At 40.1% G+C, this 16,643-nt stretch overlaps 1 protein-coding gene across 2 annotated transcripts in view; it reads left to right on the forward strand.

Annotated features, from left to right (window-relative positions):
• The window catches only part of pard3bb (par-3 family cell polarity regulator beta b), a 121,709-nt gene that overhangs the window by 45,867 nt on the left and 59,199 nt on the right, over window positions 1–16,643 (forward strand). Inside the window, exons 15-19 of one of the 2 annotated variants that reach the window (XM_052081440.1) lie at window positions 1,254–1,386; window positions 4,062–4,164; window positions 4,258–4,358; window positions 7,107–7,151; window positions 14,655–14,870. In XM_052081440.1, coding sequence (XP_051937400.1) covers window positions 1,254–1,386; window positions 4,062–4,164; window positions 4,258–4,358; window positions 7,107–7,151; window positions 14,655–14,870 — 598 coding nt within the window. The remainder of the gene's footprint in view (window positions 1–1,253; window positions 1,387–4,061; window positions 4,165–4,257; window positions 4,359–7,106; window positions 7,152–14,654; window positions 14,871–16,643) is intronic. The other variant, XM_052081441.1, reaches the window with a different exon arrangement.

A 16,643-nucleotide genomic window follows, 5' to 3' on the forward strand; every position in this document is an offset into this window, starting at 1 on the left:
ACAAATGGAATATTCTGTTCCACCCACCTCACAGTATATTCTATTTTCTAGCACATGCTTCGCATTATTTTACACTTAATTCAGCTGACTCTTATTTCATCCTTTTATGAAGTTGGATGATCCAAATAATTATTTGTAGGACACCATATGTATGCGCACAGACTAGGGGCTCTCTCATGTGTGTTCTGAAACAGAAAGTACTGTACAAAGAAAGATGATCAGTGCCACTTTCTTTGAAGTAGTCGTGGTGAATGACTGGATAGGTTTTTATACCTGACACTTTACAAGTCTGCATAACGGCTTTCACTACTTCAGACATTTTACTGCATGTACCATTGCTTGAAAACAAGTGCAAATGGTTTCCCAGCCCTTTAGTCACAAATATTATGTTTGCTTAAGAAATATGGCTTACGCATAACAAATGCTATTCCACATTAACATAACAATGCTAAGATCTGAATTGTGAGTGTAGATAAGCAACTGTGGAGATCTCCTTGTCTAAACAATGAACACGCCAACCACCAAAATAAAAAAAATGAAAAAGCACAGTGGTGGCCACTCATGCAATGGATTTGCCTCTGAGCATGTGGCTTTTCTAAATATTCATATTCAGATTTATGCTGCCAGACAATATTGACATGTTCAGGGAGGAAGTGAAGGTGATTTGTGAGCTATAACGTACATTTTTGGTGTTTGAGTTCTTTTTCTAAAGGGAGGGAGAGGAAAAACATGCATATGCATATATGCTAATTAATACAGTTTCTGCTTACCAGACAAACTATGAATATATGCTAATTAAATTCCCAGAGAATTCTCATGAAAAAGACAAAAATATATCACAACGCAGAAATGCCTGATTTGTTTTCATCATCATCTTAAGAGGCCCAACTGTCTAGACAATTGCAGTTAGCATGGTTGTCATTGATGTGACTTTCCCAACTTTTAGTACGCAGCCTCGTTTAAGTTATTTTCGCTCTCCCAGAAACGGTGTGCACTCAGATACACTTGAACGATCGACTGGAGAATGCTTTTTCCAACAATTTTGGTTCAAGTCAAAATTTCATTACTGTTGCGCTTGACTTAACAGCCTTCATTTTATCCCTGGGCCTCACTCGCCAATAAACGCGTCGGATTTTGTGTTCACGACAGGTGCGTGACGGCTCATTTTTTTCGCACCACTGTGTGTAGGTTGATGAATCAAAATTCATTCTAAATGAAAGGGACTTTGTATTTGTCTTTTGTCTTTTTTTCAGGATCAACATGGCCTGTCATCCAGCTACTCATTTGACAACTCCCCGATGTTGCCTGGCTTGGTGAATCAAGTGAATGGTCCCACAGGATTGGTTCATCAAACGAACATGAACAGCACACTTTACACATCAGACGGTGAGTTAGTCTGGTTTTACTCTATGTTGTTTATGCAGGGATGTAATCATATACTAATATTAAAAAATCAGCCAATCAGCACCCTTTGAATTATTACCAGTGACATTTGGAAACAAGGGCATCCTATTTGGAGATTTGTGTGCTTGCTGCTGTAGCATTGTTGCTTTTATATTCTCCATTTATATTTCAATAAGAGAAGACAAGAACGACGAATGACAACACGAGGTGTTTATAGATGTTAAAGATTTTTCCACTCTTCTAATGGTTTTGGCATGAGACATGGACTGTTTGTCAGGATAGCTAGAGTGGCTACGAAGTTGATTCATTGACCTGCTTGGCTTTTTATGGATATAACAGACTGGACATTTTCCCAACCATCATCCCAACGATTGTTTATTTTAGTCTCAATTTATTCAGTGACATGTTTTCAATACATTGTTAAAGTGGGGGGGTGTTGTGTAAATACATAGGTACTGGACTGTATGTGACGCACGGCCGTATTCAACACAAAACGCAAAACAATGATGGTGCATTCATTGCCCCTAGGAAAGGGCAGGTAGGTGACGTTTAACATGAATAAAACGGTGCTTGAATCGGATTTTACCGATACCCACCAATGCATCGCGATGAATCTCGATTTCACCCGTCAATTGCGTCGTACCCAGTGAATGAGCCGATGCACTCGCATCGCGCGCGTGCACATCGATGTATCGATTAATATCTGTCGTTATCTATAGGCTACCACACCCTATACGTGATGAATATGTCGATGTTTGCATGTGAGAGTCATGCACATATTTCAAAGTTTGACATTGTGTAATGGTGTAAGACATGTCATGTATTTTATGGACGATGCGTTTCTCTCGTGATGTGACCCAAGCTTTGTTATGAGTGCCTCTATGAAGAGGAAATTACCCTAAAATGAGGGATGGGGGGATGGGATAGGCTGACTACACCCTGAACTGGTTGCCACTTAGTCGTAGAGTACAGATATAAGTGACTTTTAATTTATAAATTAAATAACAACCCAAACCCAACATGTTTCTCCTCAACTTAACTCAAATACATTTTTGGCCCTTCAAGGAAGAGTGTTCCAATTCAGTCTAGAGTTCTGCCTCGAAACTCAAGTGAACATGATGCACTCCTGTGCTATTTAGTTTTGAAAATCATTTTGTGTCATTGAAGTAGCCTTTATTGCTGGCATTTCATTTTCAATAACTTCAGTCAAACAGAGACACCAAGTTAATAATCTAAATCAAACTAATTAATGTTTCACAGATAAACTAAAAATAACTGGGACAGGTATTGTCTCCTCTACATATTAATTGATGATGACGCTTTCATCTCTCCCTCAGTCCCTGTCCTGTCTTTTCATCCGGCCTGTCATGTTTGTCAAGTTTCTGTTTTCTTTTTCCTTTTCAAATGTTGAACTTCTTCACCTAATCTGTGTGGTGTATGAGCATGCACGAGTGTGCACAATATAATCGTAGTGGTTATTATGTGCATTTAAAAAAAAAGTGTACTCTGTCTTTGGAGTTTGAAAATGTGGGAGTGGTAGAGTAAGCTCGGATTTTGGAATTGTAAGCCAGAATCAAACGGTGTTATCTGTGTGTTTTGTGTGTTTACACTGGTTCTGGCAAACATGTCTGACCTTGCTCTTCGAATTCACCTCATCTACAGCACTCATCTACATGCACATAATAGTAAGGACGTTTTTTTCAAGCTTTTTTACCAAGTGAGTGTGTGTGTTTATTTTGAGCTCAGTGTCACCATCCGAATGAAGCATGCCATGAAAGCGAAAAGAAGAGAGAGGGTTCCAAATACAGAAGGTCGGATGCAAAAAAAAAAAAAATGGACATCTGCTGCTGGAGCATGCTCCGAATGATTTATCTTTAACAGAACAAATGTCTTTTTCACATCAAAGAGTGGGAGGCAGTGAGAACAGATTTGTGTGCGTGTGAGGTGAAAGAAGAATGTGTTTTTGACAGTTGAGGTGATTACGGTGCTGGCACTGACGAGAAATGACTAACTTCGACGAAAACAGGAAAATGGAGTGGAAGATATGATGATTAATGGGAGCTAGTAAAAGGAATACAAGCAAAAAAAAATGAATATATATTAGATTGTAAGAATGCAAAGAGAGACCCAGTGCAGCTGCGTGAAATGTACAAGAATGAAATGGAGGGATAAAGGCGAGTATCGAACGTGAGGCTGTGTGAAAGCCCATGCAGATGAGTCATATTTCACTTACCTGGGTCCACTGTGAAAGGTACAGGCAAAATACCAGGTATACTTATTTTGGCTCTGATTCATTTTTGTTGAAAAAGTCGGTGTGAAAGGGGCTAAAGAGAGGAATGAGCATTGAACCGGAAGTCTTTGAGGGTGCGTTCCAGGTATCCTCTGTGTTTAACGGAGACCTTTAAAATGGAACTGAATTAAGGGTGCAATTAAACCAGGAAACCATACATTTGGTTTGCTTTATTTTTATTCGATGGATTTGTGTCAGTAGCGTAAGCCCTCCAAATACGTACTTGTGTACAGGCGAAACATATGTGAAATAAACACCTTGTATTATAACCTATGTTTCCTAATGATCTATATGAGGTTACAAATCATCACTCTGGACGAAAATAAGGCCTCTGGATATTTTCTGAATGACGCGGACTACTTTTCAGGATCATATACAAGTTATTCTCACATGGATGAAGAGGCAGAGCAGAATGGACACGGAGCAGAGGCAAGAAGCTCTGCTCAGCAGTTCTCCTACCTTCATGAAAGGTAAGTTGATAATTTAAGCGACTGGGACGTTTTGTTCTTGATAAAATATTGTGAGTTTGAAACAAACCTGTGGTTTGTGATTGGTCGTACCAGGGAAATGACCCCAACCCAGTCTGAACTCCAGCAGCAGTTCCAGCATTTAAAGGCCTCCAAGAGCATAGACTTAAGCACCACTCCGAACCAGACACACATTGGTGGGCATTTTGAATACTTCCATTCGTCTTCTTTTCATTTACTGTACATTTAAATGTTGTTACTTGTACATAGTAGGTACATTGTATGTCTCTGTGACCAATGTCTCTGCTGATATTGAATGTATACTAAGCACGCACTCACCCATCTTGCATGGTCTCTTGCATCTAATATTATCGGTTAGTGGCTGGCCTCTCTGATTGCCTGCCTGTGTTATGCACATTAGAAGAGGTTCATTGAACAAAATAGAAAAAAAAGTGGAGGATACATCAATGACAATGAGGAGATAGACATAGTTCAGGAAAGTTTCTTTGCATTTATACAATTAGATTTGGAACAAGAGCTACTACTATATTGTTATGACAAATTCCACATGGTCGGATTTATGGACGTTTTGAGCTGTGGCTTCAGAGTAAGTCGTCATGCGGCACATGAAAGCACCATCAGTTATCACCATATTTACTGTTTTTTTAAATGAGTTTTATATCTTTGGCATTGATGTCTTTTACATGCACATATTTAATGTCATTATGATTTTACTACTGTGTACATTGCCGTCTTAGGAATGGCACATTGTTGGCTGAGGACCCCCTGAAGAGACAAACGGCATCAATGCTGGCCCATAACCGTTTGGTTTACGGGCCAATCTGCATAATTTAGCAGATTTTTTTCACCAAGATGATTAAAAATATATATACATATATTTTAAACACCACTTTAAAATGTTAAAATCCTTCTGGTCTTTGTTCCACTCAATCTTACACTCAGTCTTTTTTGCCGTCTCTTTATAGCCTTTTCATGCGATTTCAGCCACTCCTGGGCTTGATTTCGACAACAGGTCAAACTGGGAAATATCACTTGAATGTCTTTATCCGATTTTCTTTACTTGTCTTAATCCATGTCACGTAACCCTAATTAATACCTTTACACACGGCATGAAACATCCAAAATGCAGAGAATGCACATAAACATATACCAAGCTGTGACAACATGGATGTTAATGTGAATGCAGGAATATGTATTTCGGTCCAGCAGCAGGATGGTGGGTGAGGGATCTTGGGGAGAGCTAATCCTTCATTCAGCTTCAAAAAAACATACCTATTCTATGTGTGCGCGCTTAGGCCAAGGGAATAAAAATATTGTCTTGCTGTAAGCGTGTGACATCTCCGTGGCAAGGAACAATGTTAAAGTGTGTTGAGTAGCTTGTTTTAGACAAAATATGTGCTTTTCCACAATCTTGTTCCATACATAGGCAATTATTAACAGGGGTGGGGGGCGGGGTCAATTGATCACAGATTTTTGCTATTTGCGGCATAGCATTTCATTGGTCTGAGCTTACCCTTCCCACTATTGATTGAAATTATGGTAAGCTCCATATTACTGTACAGACTGTTACACCCGCGCTGCAAGAAGGAGAGATACCGACGCTCGTTCCTACCGACTGCTGTCAGGCTGATGAATAAAAAATAACAATCATAATAATAATAATTAAATGATGTGAAGAAAAATTGTAAATAGTACTGCGATTTATCCATTGTGTTCATATTGTATTTAATTGAAAGATGTTGTTTTTTTTTCTCTTTCTCCTTTCTACATACATTCTTGCTGCTGGAGGCTGTAAATTTCCCCCGTGTGGGACGAATAAAGGATATCTTATCTTATCTTATCTTATCTTATCATCTTATCTTATCTTATTATTCCACTAGATGCCCTCTACAATTATTTTTCTTATTCAATGATTGACACACCTCTAACATTCAATATTTAGACAACATTTAATCATTTATGCTTTTACTGCAGTTACTCTGGATGTTTTATAATATCTTTGTGTTTTCCAGACATAGGTCTGTGTATGCCATCAATCTGTATATTTTACTGAAAATGATAGCCTCATTATATTAGCTTAAATCAAGCTTTTCAAATTAAATGAGACATCTCAAATGCGAACGTATGCACATTTACACTTTATCTGTCTGAAACCAAAGTAGACGTGTAGTGATTTGCCAAAAATCTAGGCTGCTGCTGCAGCGGTCATAAAAATTAGCCACAAACTGATGTGGTCAGACGCACATTGCAATGTGCAGGGCTCAAATTACATTTTGAGCTTGCTTTTGATTAGGAAAATATTTGCAGTGCACAGCCATTTACTGCTTGGTTTTTGTGGTCTCAGTGTGTGTTTGGCAGAGTGCTACCCGCCAGTTAGTGTGTGTGGGTGTGTGTGCGCGCGCACGCACGTGTGTGTGCATGTGTTTCTTCACCACCAAGGGCAGAAATAACTCTAAAGTGCCTTTTTTAAAGGTGTAAAGTAATGCAAAGCTTGACTCGGGACAATTATGGAAGCTGTGGTGTCCAACCGAAGGGAAAAAGGCCAACACAGCTGGTTTAGTTTGAGTGTTGCTGAAGAAACAACACCATTGAATAGGTGGGGGGAATGGAAAGAGACAAAAGTGAAGTGATGTCTTTGAGAGCCTCGACTGATATGTTCAAAGAGAAAAGTGAGGGCTAGTGATTAATGAGATGACTTGCTAGCTGTGATGCTGACTAAACGGCCCGGAATAAAAATCAGATGGTCTTGATGACAAGATTGGTGGTGGACTTGAGAAGAGGGGCTTTTGCACATTTGGAAAGTTGGACATGATGAGTGGAAATTGTGTAGATCAAGTGGAGATACTAACCCCAAAGCCACTTCCAACTGGGGTTGGTGCGTACAACACGTGTCAGAATGATTCATTATTTTTGTTTCATTTCAGTTGCAGATGAAATCCCTGTAGGATCCCTGGTTAAAAACACTGCAGGTGAGGGAACCTTCTATAAATTACACCTTCAAAAAGGCAACGCACACTCACACATATCCTGGGAGATGTATTTATTTATTTATGTATTTACACTTTTTCTAAGTTTAATGTTGAATACAAACATGTAGTCTAGATTTCTCCAATATCTTATATGAAACTGTCTCATTGTCTTTTGTGGTAGGTACCACCAAATTCTATGAAAACTTCAACATATACATAAAATGACTGCTACCCCGCCAAATGTTTTCCCCTTGCTAGTTTAAGCCCAAAATGACCTCTGAACACCTTATAGGCCCAAACACATACGTACTTTCAGAAGCGCCTTGAGTTCCCCGACCATGCTTGAAGACTCACAACATCCTTATCTCAAATCATCTTTCTGCAGTGAAAAGAATGCAAATACCATTAATAGGTTACAGAAAAAACGTTTTTTTTAATTAGCAAAACATCACTCTTCAACATTTTTTCAAAATATACCGCAATGACTTACTTCAATAGATCATAAAGACACATTTCGCCATATTTTTTTAACTTCAATTCTATGCACATTGTGTGGCTTCTTCTGGTGTGCATGCCTTAGCCACCTGGGGGCCGTAGAATACACATATACGGAAATGCACAACACAATGCAACAAATCGTTATTTATATAGCGCTTTCAAATGCCAAACTGCCACTTGTTGTTAAATGAGATTAGTTCACTGCCACTATATAGCACTCATAGACGTCGCTCATATCTGAAGTCACCACTGTAAATAAAAGTGTAAGTCAGTTTACCTGTGAAAATACTAAACCTGTGTGACCCTAATTCAAAATGAAAAGAGAAAAAAAGCGATTTGCAGTCGGCTTTGAAAACCATGAATAACCAGGGCCTCTAACTTTGAGCTCCAATACAACGGTGGACTACGTAGCTGCACTATAAGAGCACTAAATTTTCCTTCTTGTTGAGTACCGTAGCCTTTATGAAAAAATACCCTTTCAGATTCAGAGATTCACCAGGACTTGTATTTGGTAAAAGAGTGGGCAGTGTTGGGTGGGCTCTTGTGAAATCCATCAGCAGCTTTCAAGTAGTCATTTAGGGGAATCTTTTCTTTTACATCCAGCGATGATTTTTCCACCTCCACACCCCAAAAGGCAACATACATTTGATGATCATCCTTTCCATATGGTCTTCTGATGATGATGATGATAATGATGGAAATTCTGCATCATGCATTGGAAGATAATTCATTCCACATTTTATTGTAATTTAGCAGAGTCTGAGATGGGGGAGTGTCATAAATGGCAGTTCTTATTGCATATGAATTCCCTCGCATAAACGTAATATTAGACCGGATAGATATTCAATACAGCGCGGTCCGGAAATGTGTCGACTGATGTGCATCAAATTCACGCGGTCGACCAGCGATCCCGCATCAAAATGATTCAAATGATTGCGCTTATCCTTTCTAATAGGTAAAGCATGAAATCAGCACTCATGTTTTATCATCCAAATCTTTTTTTCAACTGCAGTTGGTGTCTTTCCTGAAGCCACTTTAAATAGGGCAGAGCAGTCTGCTCTGCATATTGCTGATGGGACAAAAAACCAAGTGGTTACAGTTATGTTTCTTCTTTCACCATGTTCATAGAAACAACCCAGAGCTTTGTGTGTGTGTGCCTAATGAGCATATGAATATGTGGATAAAAAAGTCAGTTTTAAATGTGTGTCAGAATGTTTTACCAGACGGTGGAATAAAACACTCAGCACAAGTCCAACCGATCCATTTTATAATGACCTTTTCGCAGAGCTACTATTTGGAGTAAATACTTTTCAGCTTTGGGTTTAATGTTGAGTTTTTAATGTCTTCTTCTTCCCCAATTATTGCTTCCTCCACCCACCACTAATGTCCTCACTCTTGCGCTCTTAGTTGCCCTCGCACAGTCTTTTTCTTGCCAAAACCATTCAGGCTTAGAGGCTGACAATCAGGCGGAGGGGCTTAGAATGAACAACGGCTCCCTGAAAATGTGTTTGTACGTGATGCTGAGGGAGACTGGTGCAGCCCATTGTCTGAATCTCTCCCTGGTGCAACTTTGACTTTGATGACAGTCACATACTGCCTAGAGTCTGCCAAAAATAAAAAATAAAAAACGTCTTGAGAGAGTCATGTCTCACTGTATCCTCGTGCCTCTGCAATTGTTTACTACCATCCGTCAACTCGTCTTCATCTTTTTTTATGGATTTGTCTTCGCCTTTTAGTCTATCGTTTCCTTGTCTTGCTGTTTCTTGCCGACTTTGCTTAGGATTCACGCTAAAACCCACCTAGTTTGACTTTAATGGATTGACGTATTGATTTGAGAGCGAGAGCGAGCGAGAGCGAGCGAGAGCGTAGTCTATCTTTGTAAGTCTCTGCCGCTGTGTACACGTGTATATTACTGCACATTAGTGCTTCTCAACACTCCGTAGACACGGAGTAGAAGTAGCTCTAAGTCTTTGCATTGTGTGTCTGTTTGCAATAGAAAACCTTTTGTTTGCCCACATATCTTCCTTAAAGTGACACACACAGGTCAGGAGCTCTCTTGGCTTCTGCCTTGGATCGTGACTGCCCCTTGACCCCTCTTCATCTTCCCCAGTAAGCCAATTAAAGTGAGCAGTAATCAGTAGATGGTCAGCACTGTCCTTTTGTGCCGGCACACCCATTTATCTCTATCAGCTGCTACACAGTTATCAATGACATGTGGGTGTATAATATACGTTATGATGCTTGAAAGAGAAAGGCAACAAGAGAGGGAGGCCATTTGTTTCTGTCTTGATTTGTCAGGAACTTCCCATAAGATGGATTCATTTATAAATAGCCGTGTTTGTCAAAGGAGGATTGGACTGACATGTTTGTATACATTACAATACAATACAATACAGGCTGATTTATATACTGTACATTAGATGCAATAGTGGTCCTTGATGTACATGTACTTGGTTGGATCAAACGTAACAGAATTTTGGAAAGCGATTGAAGTGATGAACTCCAACAATAACGACAAGTTTTCAAAACTCATCGCTTGTCTTTTCCAGATGTGAATCTCCACGGCTAGATTTCTAGTTTTGCATGGGGTGAGGGGGGAGAAAAATACTATATGCAGTTGGTACAAAATGAATACTTTGATTTGGGCAATCAGGAGATTGTATTATTAGCTTGAAAGCACATTTTTGTTCTCTTTTGTTGTTTGATGGCTCATCAGTTTATTTTATTGATGACTGTGTTCAAGTTGCCGCTGTTGCAATTGTAACATGACAATGTGTATCAAAATGGATCTGTGGTTGGATTTATCCATCCATCCATCCATTTTTCGAACCGCTTGATCCTCACTAGGGTCGCGGGGCGTGCTGGAGCCTATCCCAGCCGTCTTCGGGCAGTAGGCGGGGGACACCCTGAATCAGTTGCCAGCCAATCGCAGGGCATACAGAGACGAACAACCATGGTTTGATTTACCTGTGCTTTGTGCGCATTAATGACTTTCAGTGGTCTGACGAAATTTGTTAATTTTTCAGTCTTGGAGATTAAGTGAGGCTATGGAGAAGTGAGGGAAAAGATTTGCATATGTATCTTGTTTTTTCTCTACTGTTTTTTCACTGTTGTAAAACCAAAGTATCATGATCTGAAATTGATACATTCTTACTGTATCGTAAGGGATAACAACGCAATACATTTCAATATCGTTATCATTCAAATATTTTTAAATATCCCAGACCAACTGTTTATCATAAGATCACTACAAGGTTTGTGGATTTTTTTTTGCGGAGTATTTTTCCAAATTTACTGTAAGGAGGTTATTAGAAACATTTAAACTCGGTTAATGGGATTTCCCGTCAGGGACTAATAACTGAAGTGTTCTTACTCTCAGAAATTGCCCAGGGCCAATGAAACATAAACTGCTCATTGCACCATAATCTTGCACTTGTTTTTTTCGGTGTGATTTAAGATGTGAATTAGAAGCGGAAAGATGTAATCTAAAATTCATGTTGTGGAACTCAGATTAAGGGTCATCTTGATACAAGGGATTGTTTCTAAGCATCTACACAAGCCTGCTATCACTTCTTGTACTCACAGTTTGTTCCTCGAGGCACGGATGAAGTGAAGAATCCATTGATGTTCAAATTTTACCACTAAGCGGTGCAAAAGGAGCAAAAGGCCAGGCTAGTGAACCCAAATGGATTACGATTGGCAATTTCAGTACCTCAATGAATCTCAGGTATGTTTTTTGGAAAATGAGCACAGATGAGTACCGGTAGGAAAGAAATCCCGCCACTCTTAACAAATGGGACAACAACTCCTACATTTGGCCAATTAGATTGGAATTTGAAATATGGTGCCTGCCTCCGAAATGTACCACATGGAGATGAACTATTCTTATTTGCCCAACACTACATCAAATGCTGCAGACGTACATTATCGTTTGATTGAAATCAAGCCGCCAGTTCAACACTTTTGCTTTCCGTCACAATAATCCATTCTTCCAGCTCAGTGACGACAACTGAGTAGACAATATATATATTTTTAATGCGTTCCCAAGAAGATACAATAAGAAAACCTTTATTAGTCTTGCAATAGAGAAATTAGCAAAGCTATTCCCTGTTGAAAATTCTTTATTTTTTGCCCATCAATGATGCATTACTCAACTTCAGCAACAGATAACCAATCTACTACTATAAATTATAATATGCTAAATATAGCTTTATTTTTTGGGGAAGGCAATGTGTAGATTTTTTTTTAATTTAAAATGGTTCAATCTGACGTTGGTCTCAAGGAGCTTGTGTTGTGAATTGGCTGTGCAGGTTTGCTTGCCTTGGCAGCACCTGGCGGAAAGGGCATTTAATTCAGGCCCAACTCGTTTGTTGTCTCACCGGTTGCTTTACAGATACAGAAACAGCATGAACAGGAAGAGTGAACAGTTGGGTGGGGACCTTTTACAACTAAAAAAAACAAAAAACAAAATAGGTGGAGTATGTTGGAAGTTGCAGTTCTCCAACACAGACGAGTGGTAAGTGGCAAGTTAGTGTCGTATGTGCACAATTTCGAGTGCTGACGTGATTGTATTTCACACTCGGTCACGGGTTTATTTGTTCCGGTTGTCTTTTGCATTTGAATGTGGAAAGGCTAAGCTTGGACTCTCAGTCTGTAACTAAGCTATATCTCAATTTAAGAGACTCCTTTTTAGTGTGTTTTGACATTCTTGGAGCGAGGATTGTTGTTAGTTAGGTCTGCTGGCTCTGTTGCTGCAGTGTGTTGTTAAGCTGCTTCTTCGTGTAATTTTGACTTTGAAAATACCCGATTGCCTTGATGCCAACCAAACAGCTTTGGGATAGCTTGGCAGGTCATCTCATTGTATTTTCTTTTCAGGACTCCATTTATTTCTTTATTTTTTTTTCATTCACTCCTACTTCCTCTCTTGTTGTCACGTTCCTCTTCTCTCTTTAATTTCTCATTCTCTTTGTTTCTCTTTCTGTGCCATCGTCTTAGTGTCTGTTTTCCTCTGCCGGTCCCCTATTCTCACCCTTTCCAACTAATCACTCGTTCCGTCATGTCTCGCTTTCTCGTTCCCACTCTCCCACCAAAAGCAGCTTAATGCTATCATCTTACATTTGGACTGCAGTAATTACATTTATGGCACAAATCCCGCCATGAACAAATACTTTGTGTTGGAGAGCCAGCGTGTTTGAGTGACAACGTAACAAACCGCTTAAGGGAGGTTTGTGTCGGATATCTTAAACAGAAGATATTAATCCTCAAGAATTGCTGATCCCCAGTTCCACCTGGCTCCCTGTCATTTATATTCCGACCACTGTTTGGCATTCGTAAATGTACATTCGTTACAGTCAGTTTTTCATGAGTTGAACTCAACAGATCGAAGACATTACCTTTGTCCACAGAATGCTCTTTTTTCCCTCTCAGATATTGTTGCACATTGTCTAAATATGTGTTAGTCAGCACTTTCCTTTTTCCAAAATATTCCATCAACTAGCGAAATGCTGTTTGGAGTAGTTTTGTCATTTTAGGTAACCTGTGGCACACCTGTGCAATAAAACGGGAGTCCCAACAGGTAATTGACTGTTTTTCCGTCCTTGGTCTTTATAAACTGGAGCTACAATTCCATTTCGGGTATGATGTTCAGCGAAATACTTTTGCTTCATCACATTGATGCTGTAAATTCATGATATAATATCTACAAATTGACTTGATAGTTGGTTGAGTCTTTTCTGCAAGGCAGCAGCTAATTGTCAGGTTATGTTACCGATAAATATCCTGCCTATTGTCTACATTAAATTATAATTATAGTCGGCATCTGGACATGATGTGTGGTGTGTTTATGGATGGGAGCATCACCAGTAACAGCCCCTGTCCATCTCGCCTGCCTGCAGCCAAAGGACATTATGCATGCATGCAATCTGTGTGTGGGTGGGCCAAAATTGATGCAGCAGTCACGTCGTCATCAGCCTTCTAATCTCAGGACAAAATAGACACACATACAAACACCGCAAGACCAGTCATGTGTATAGGGAATCATTATCTTAAGTGATTCTGCTTTAGCTATCATGAATCAAAGTGACATCGTATCGACAATCTGCAGCCATCAACTGCGTTTGTATGCCTGTGTGTCTGCGCGCGCGTGTGTGTGCGTGCATAATGTTAACCTGTACAAATGTATTTTGAGCTGGCAGCAGGCCGAGTCTTCCTCACCACTTTCCATTTTCCCCACCTTCCTCTCTGTCACCATGTTCTCGAGAATAAACTTGATTTACTCCTTCCTTGATGTTATTCCTCCCATCAGTTTTGTCCAATGTAAGGTGCAAACCACAGAAAATCTCTTGCTTGCTACAATAGTCACACTATGAACCATTTAATTATAGAAATTTCATATTTGGTGAATATCCTCACTCCCTCCCACCCAGTCACTGAAAAAAATAACACCCCTGATTGCAACTGTTTCTTTCTTTTTTGTTTTGTTTTTAAAACATCTGATCGTGTTAAAACTTTACAATCCAGTCTGTTACACGCTTCACATCACCTTTGTATCTGCCAGATGGTCCAACCTACACCTACAATCTCCTTGGCTTTGGATATTTCTTTGCAATCGACTGCAGTTCCGTTCGGCATTCCTTCTGCTGCTCCCCTTCCGCCCTCAGTAATATCTCTCAATGCAGCAATGATGGATAGCGAAACCCTTTAGCTCGAGAAAACACATCCATCACAAACTCAACAATGCCACAGTAAACTTGATCACAGTTTTGGTTCCATGGCACAGTTGCTCTAAAAAGGCCATCCATGCCGTAGTCTTTGACTCCTGGCCAGCCTATTCTGTAATTTTGTCCCCATCCTAATTTCCACCAGACACAATTGCACTGAGTGTTTCGTATTTGACAATCAGGTTTTTTTTTTTTGGTCTCTCTATAAAATTGCAGCATTTTAACAACTGAAGCACAAGCACACACCTTTGTAACTGTATCTTTGTGTTTGACTCCTCTCTTTTAGCTCCACAAACCCCTGCTGGACTTGGTCCGACTCTGGGCTTGAAAAAGTCCTGTTCACTGGAGAGTTTGCAAACTGCTATGTCTGAAGTTAATAGAAAGATTGAACTCCTACCTTTCCATCGCCCTCGTCCAAATATGGGCAGAGGAAGAGGTTGCAACGAGAGCTTCAGGGCAGCGATCGATAAGTCCTATGACGGGCCACCTGATGACGATGACAGTAAGTTTAATTTGGCGGAAACCGCAGTATGTTTGAAACAAACTAATCAATGTGTGTAAAATTCTTTACAATGTTAACGGCTTCAGAACTTTGGCAACGAGTCAGACTGCCGTCACAGCTAGTATTCTTGTGCTTCGCATGTTTCTCTCATAGCGGTGAGGTGAGGGAACCGCTGGATGGATAGATGCAGTCAATGGTGCTACTGCTGATATGTATTTAGCATACATACAAACTACTCATAGCAGTGTGAATCAACATGAAGTATCATCCATCCATCATCCATTTTCCGATCCACTTTATCCTCACGAGAGTCGTGGGGGGTGCCGGGGCCTATCCCAGCTGTCTTCGGGCAGTAGGCTGGGGACACCCTGAACCGGTTGCCAGCCAATTGCAGGGCACACAGAGACAAACAACCATTCACGCTCACACTGCCACCTTGGGATAATTTAGGGTGTTCAATCAGCCTGCCATGCATGTTTATGGAACGTAGGAGGAAATCGGAGTACCCCGAGAAAACCCACGCAGGCCCGGGGAGAACATGTGAACTATCAACATTTCTACCAAACACAACAATGGTGTCTCTGGACAACATTTTCCCACAGCGCACTGCAGCTTTTTGACTTTGTCCTTATCATTGCAATAGAAATTATTTATTATATGACTATTAATTATTTGGGGATTTGGACATAGCCGTTATAGTTTACCCGCGTTTAATCGTTTGCAGATTTTATCCTGCATGTCCTCACTGTTCCTCTTTTTTTCCGCCTCTTTGACCGAGTGATCATTGTATACTTGGTATTTTTCATCTGCCGTGTCTACCCCTTCACTTTTTTGTCGACCTAGAAAAAGGATTTTTGCCAGAATACCACAACACTGTCAACACAAACAGTATGAAGCAATGCTGCAGATTGCCCTTCAGCATATGCTTCAATATTTAGTCGGGCTTTAGCTTCAAATATTTATTCAGGAGGTAAACACTATCTGCTTGGTTTGTTTCACTGTGAGGTGTGGCTCAATTCCCAGTGGTGTTATTAGCAGCAAACTCTTATCAGTCACCACCAGAGTAATGAGATGGCCTGTTTCAGATCACTACACTACACACAGGATGGACCTAATAGGGCATGTCAACACTGCACACACGCACTGGCCCTGTCTGTCACCGTGCTTCTAATTGTTCAAAACTTTTGGAAGCCGCTGTTAATTGACAGAGAACAGACCTTGAAAGTGCCCTCACAATGATGCGCTTCAGAATTTCTGAAAAACATATTTCCTTAGGTATGGTAAATATTGTACTAATGACATGATTGGACATGGATACTGATTTTATTCATGCTGCCAAGTGTAAGCCTGTTGGAATTTGTTTTCAGGAGTGGGTCAACAGCAAACCAAGACAATATACTTGAATATACTTGAAGAGATGCATCGATTGTGTTCTCAAGTGTGGCTAAATATTTGTTTTTCTTTTAAGAACACTTGTTTTACCCTTGTTTTTCCATATCTCTGTTGGGCAATAAAGCATAGTGCTGGTATATTTGTTCATTTTCTGTAACACTCGTCCTCATCAGGGCTGTGGTTGAGTAGTAGCCTTGCCCAGCTGATTTGGGTTGAGAAGCAGCATACATTCACACCTGTGGACATTGGAGAGTCTTCTATGACCCCTAACATGCATGTTTTTCGAAATGAAGGAAGCAGGAGTATGCTAAGAAATCCCTCACAAGCACAGAAAGAATATGCAAACGTCACGCAGGAATGCCGTAGCTCTCATTCGAGGCC

The sequence above is a fragment of the Hippocampus zosterae genome, chromosome 12 (assembly GCF_025434085.1).
Source record: "Hippocampus zosterae strain Florida chromosome 12, ASM2543408v3, whole genome shotgun sequence".
Lineage (NCBI taxonomy): Eukaryota > Metazoa > Chordata > Actinopteri > Syngnathiformes > Syngnathidae > Hippocampus > Hippocampus zosterae.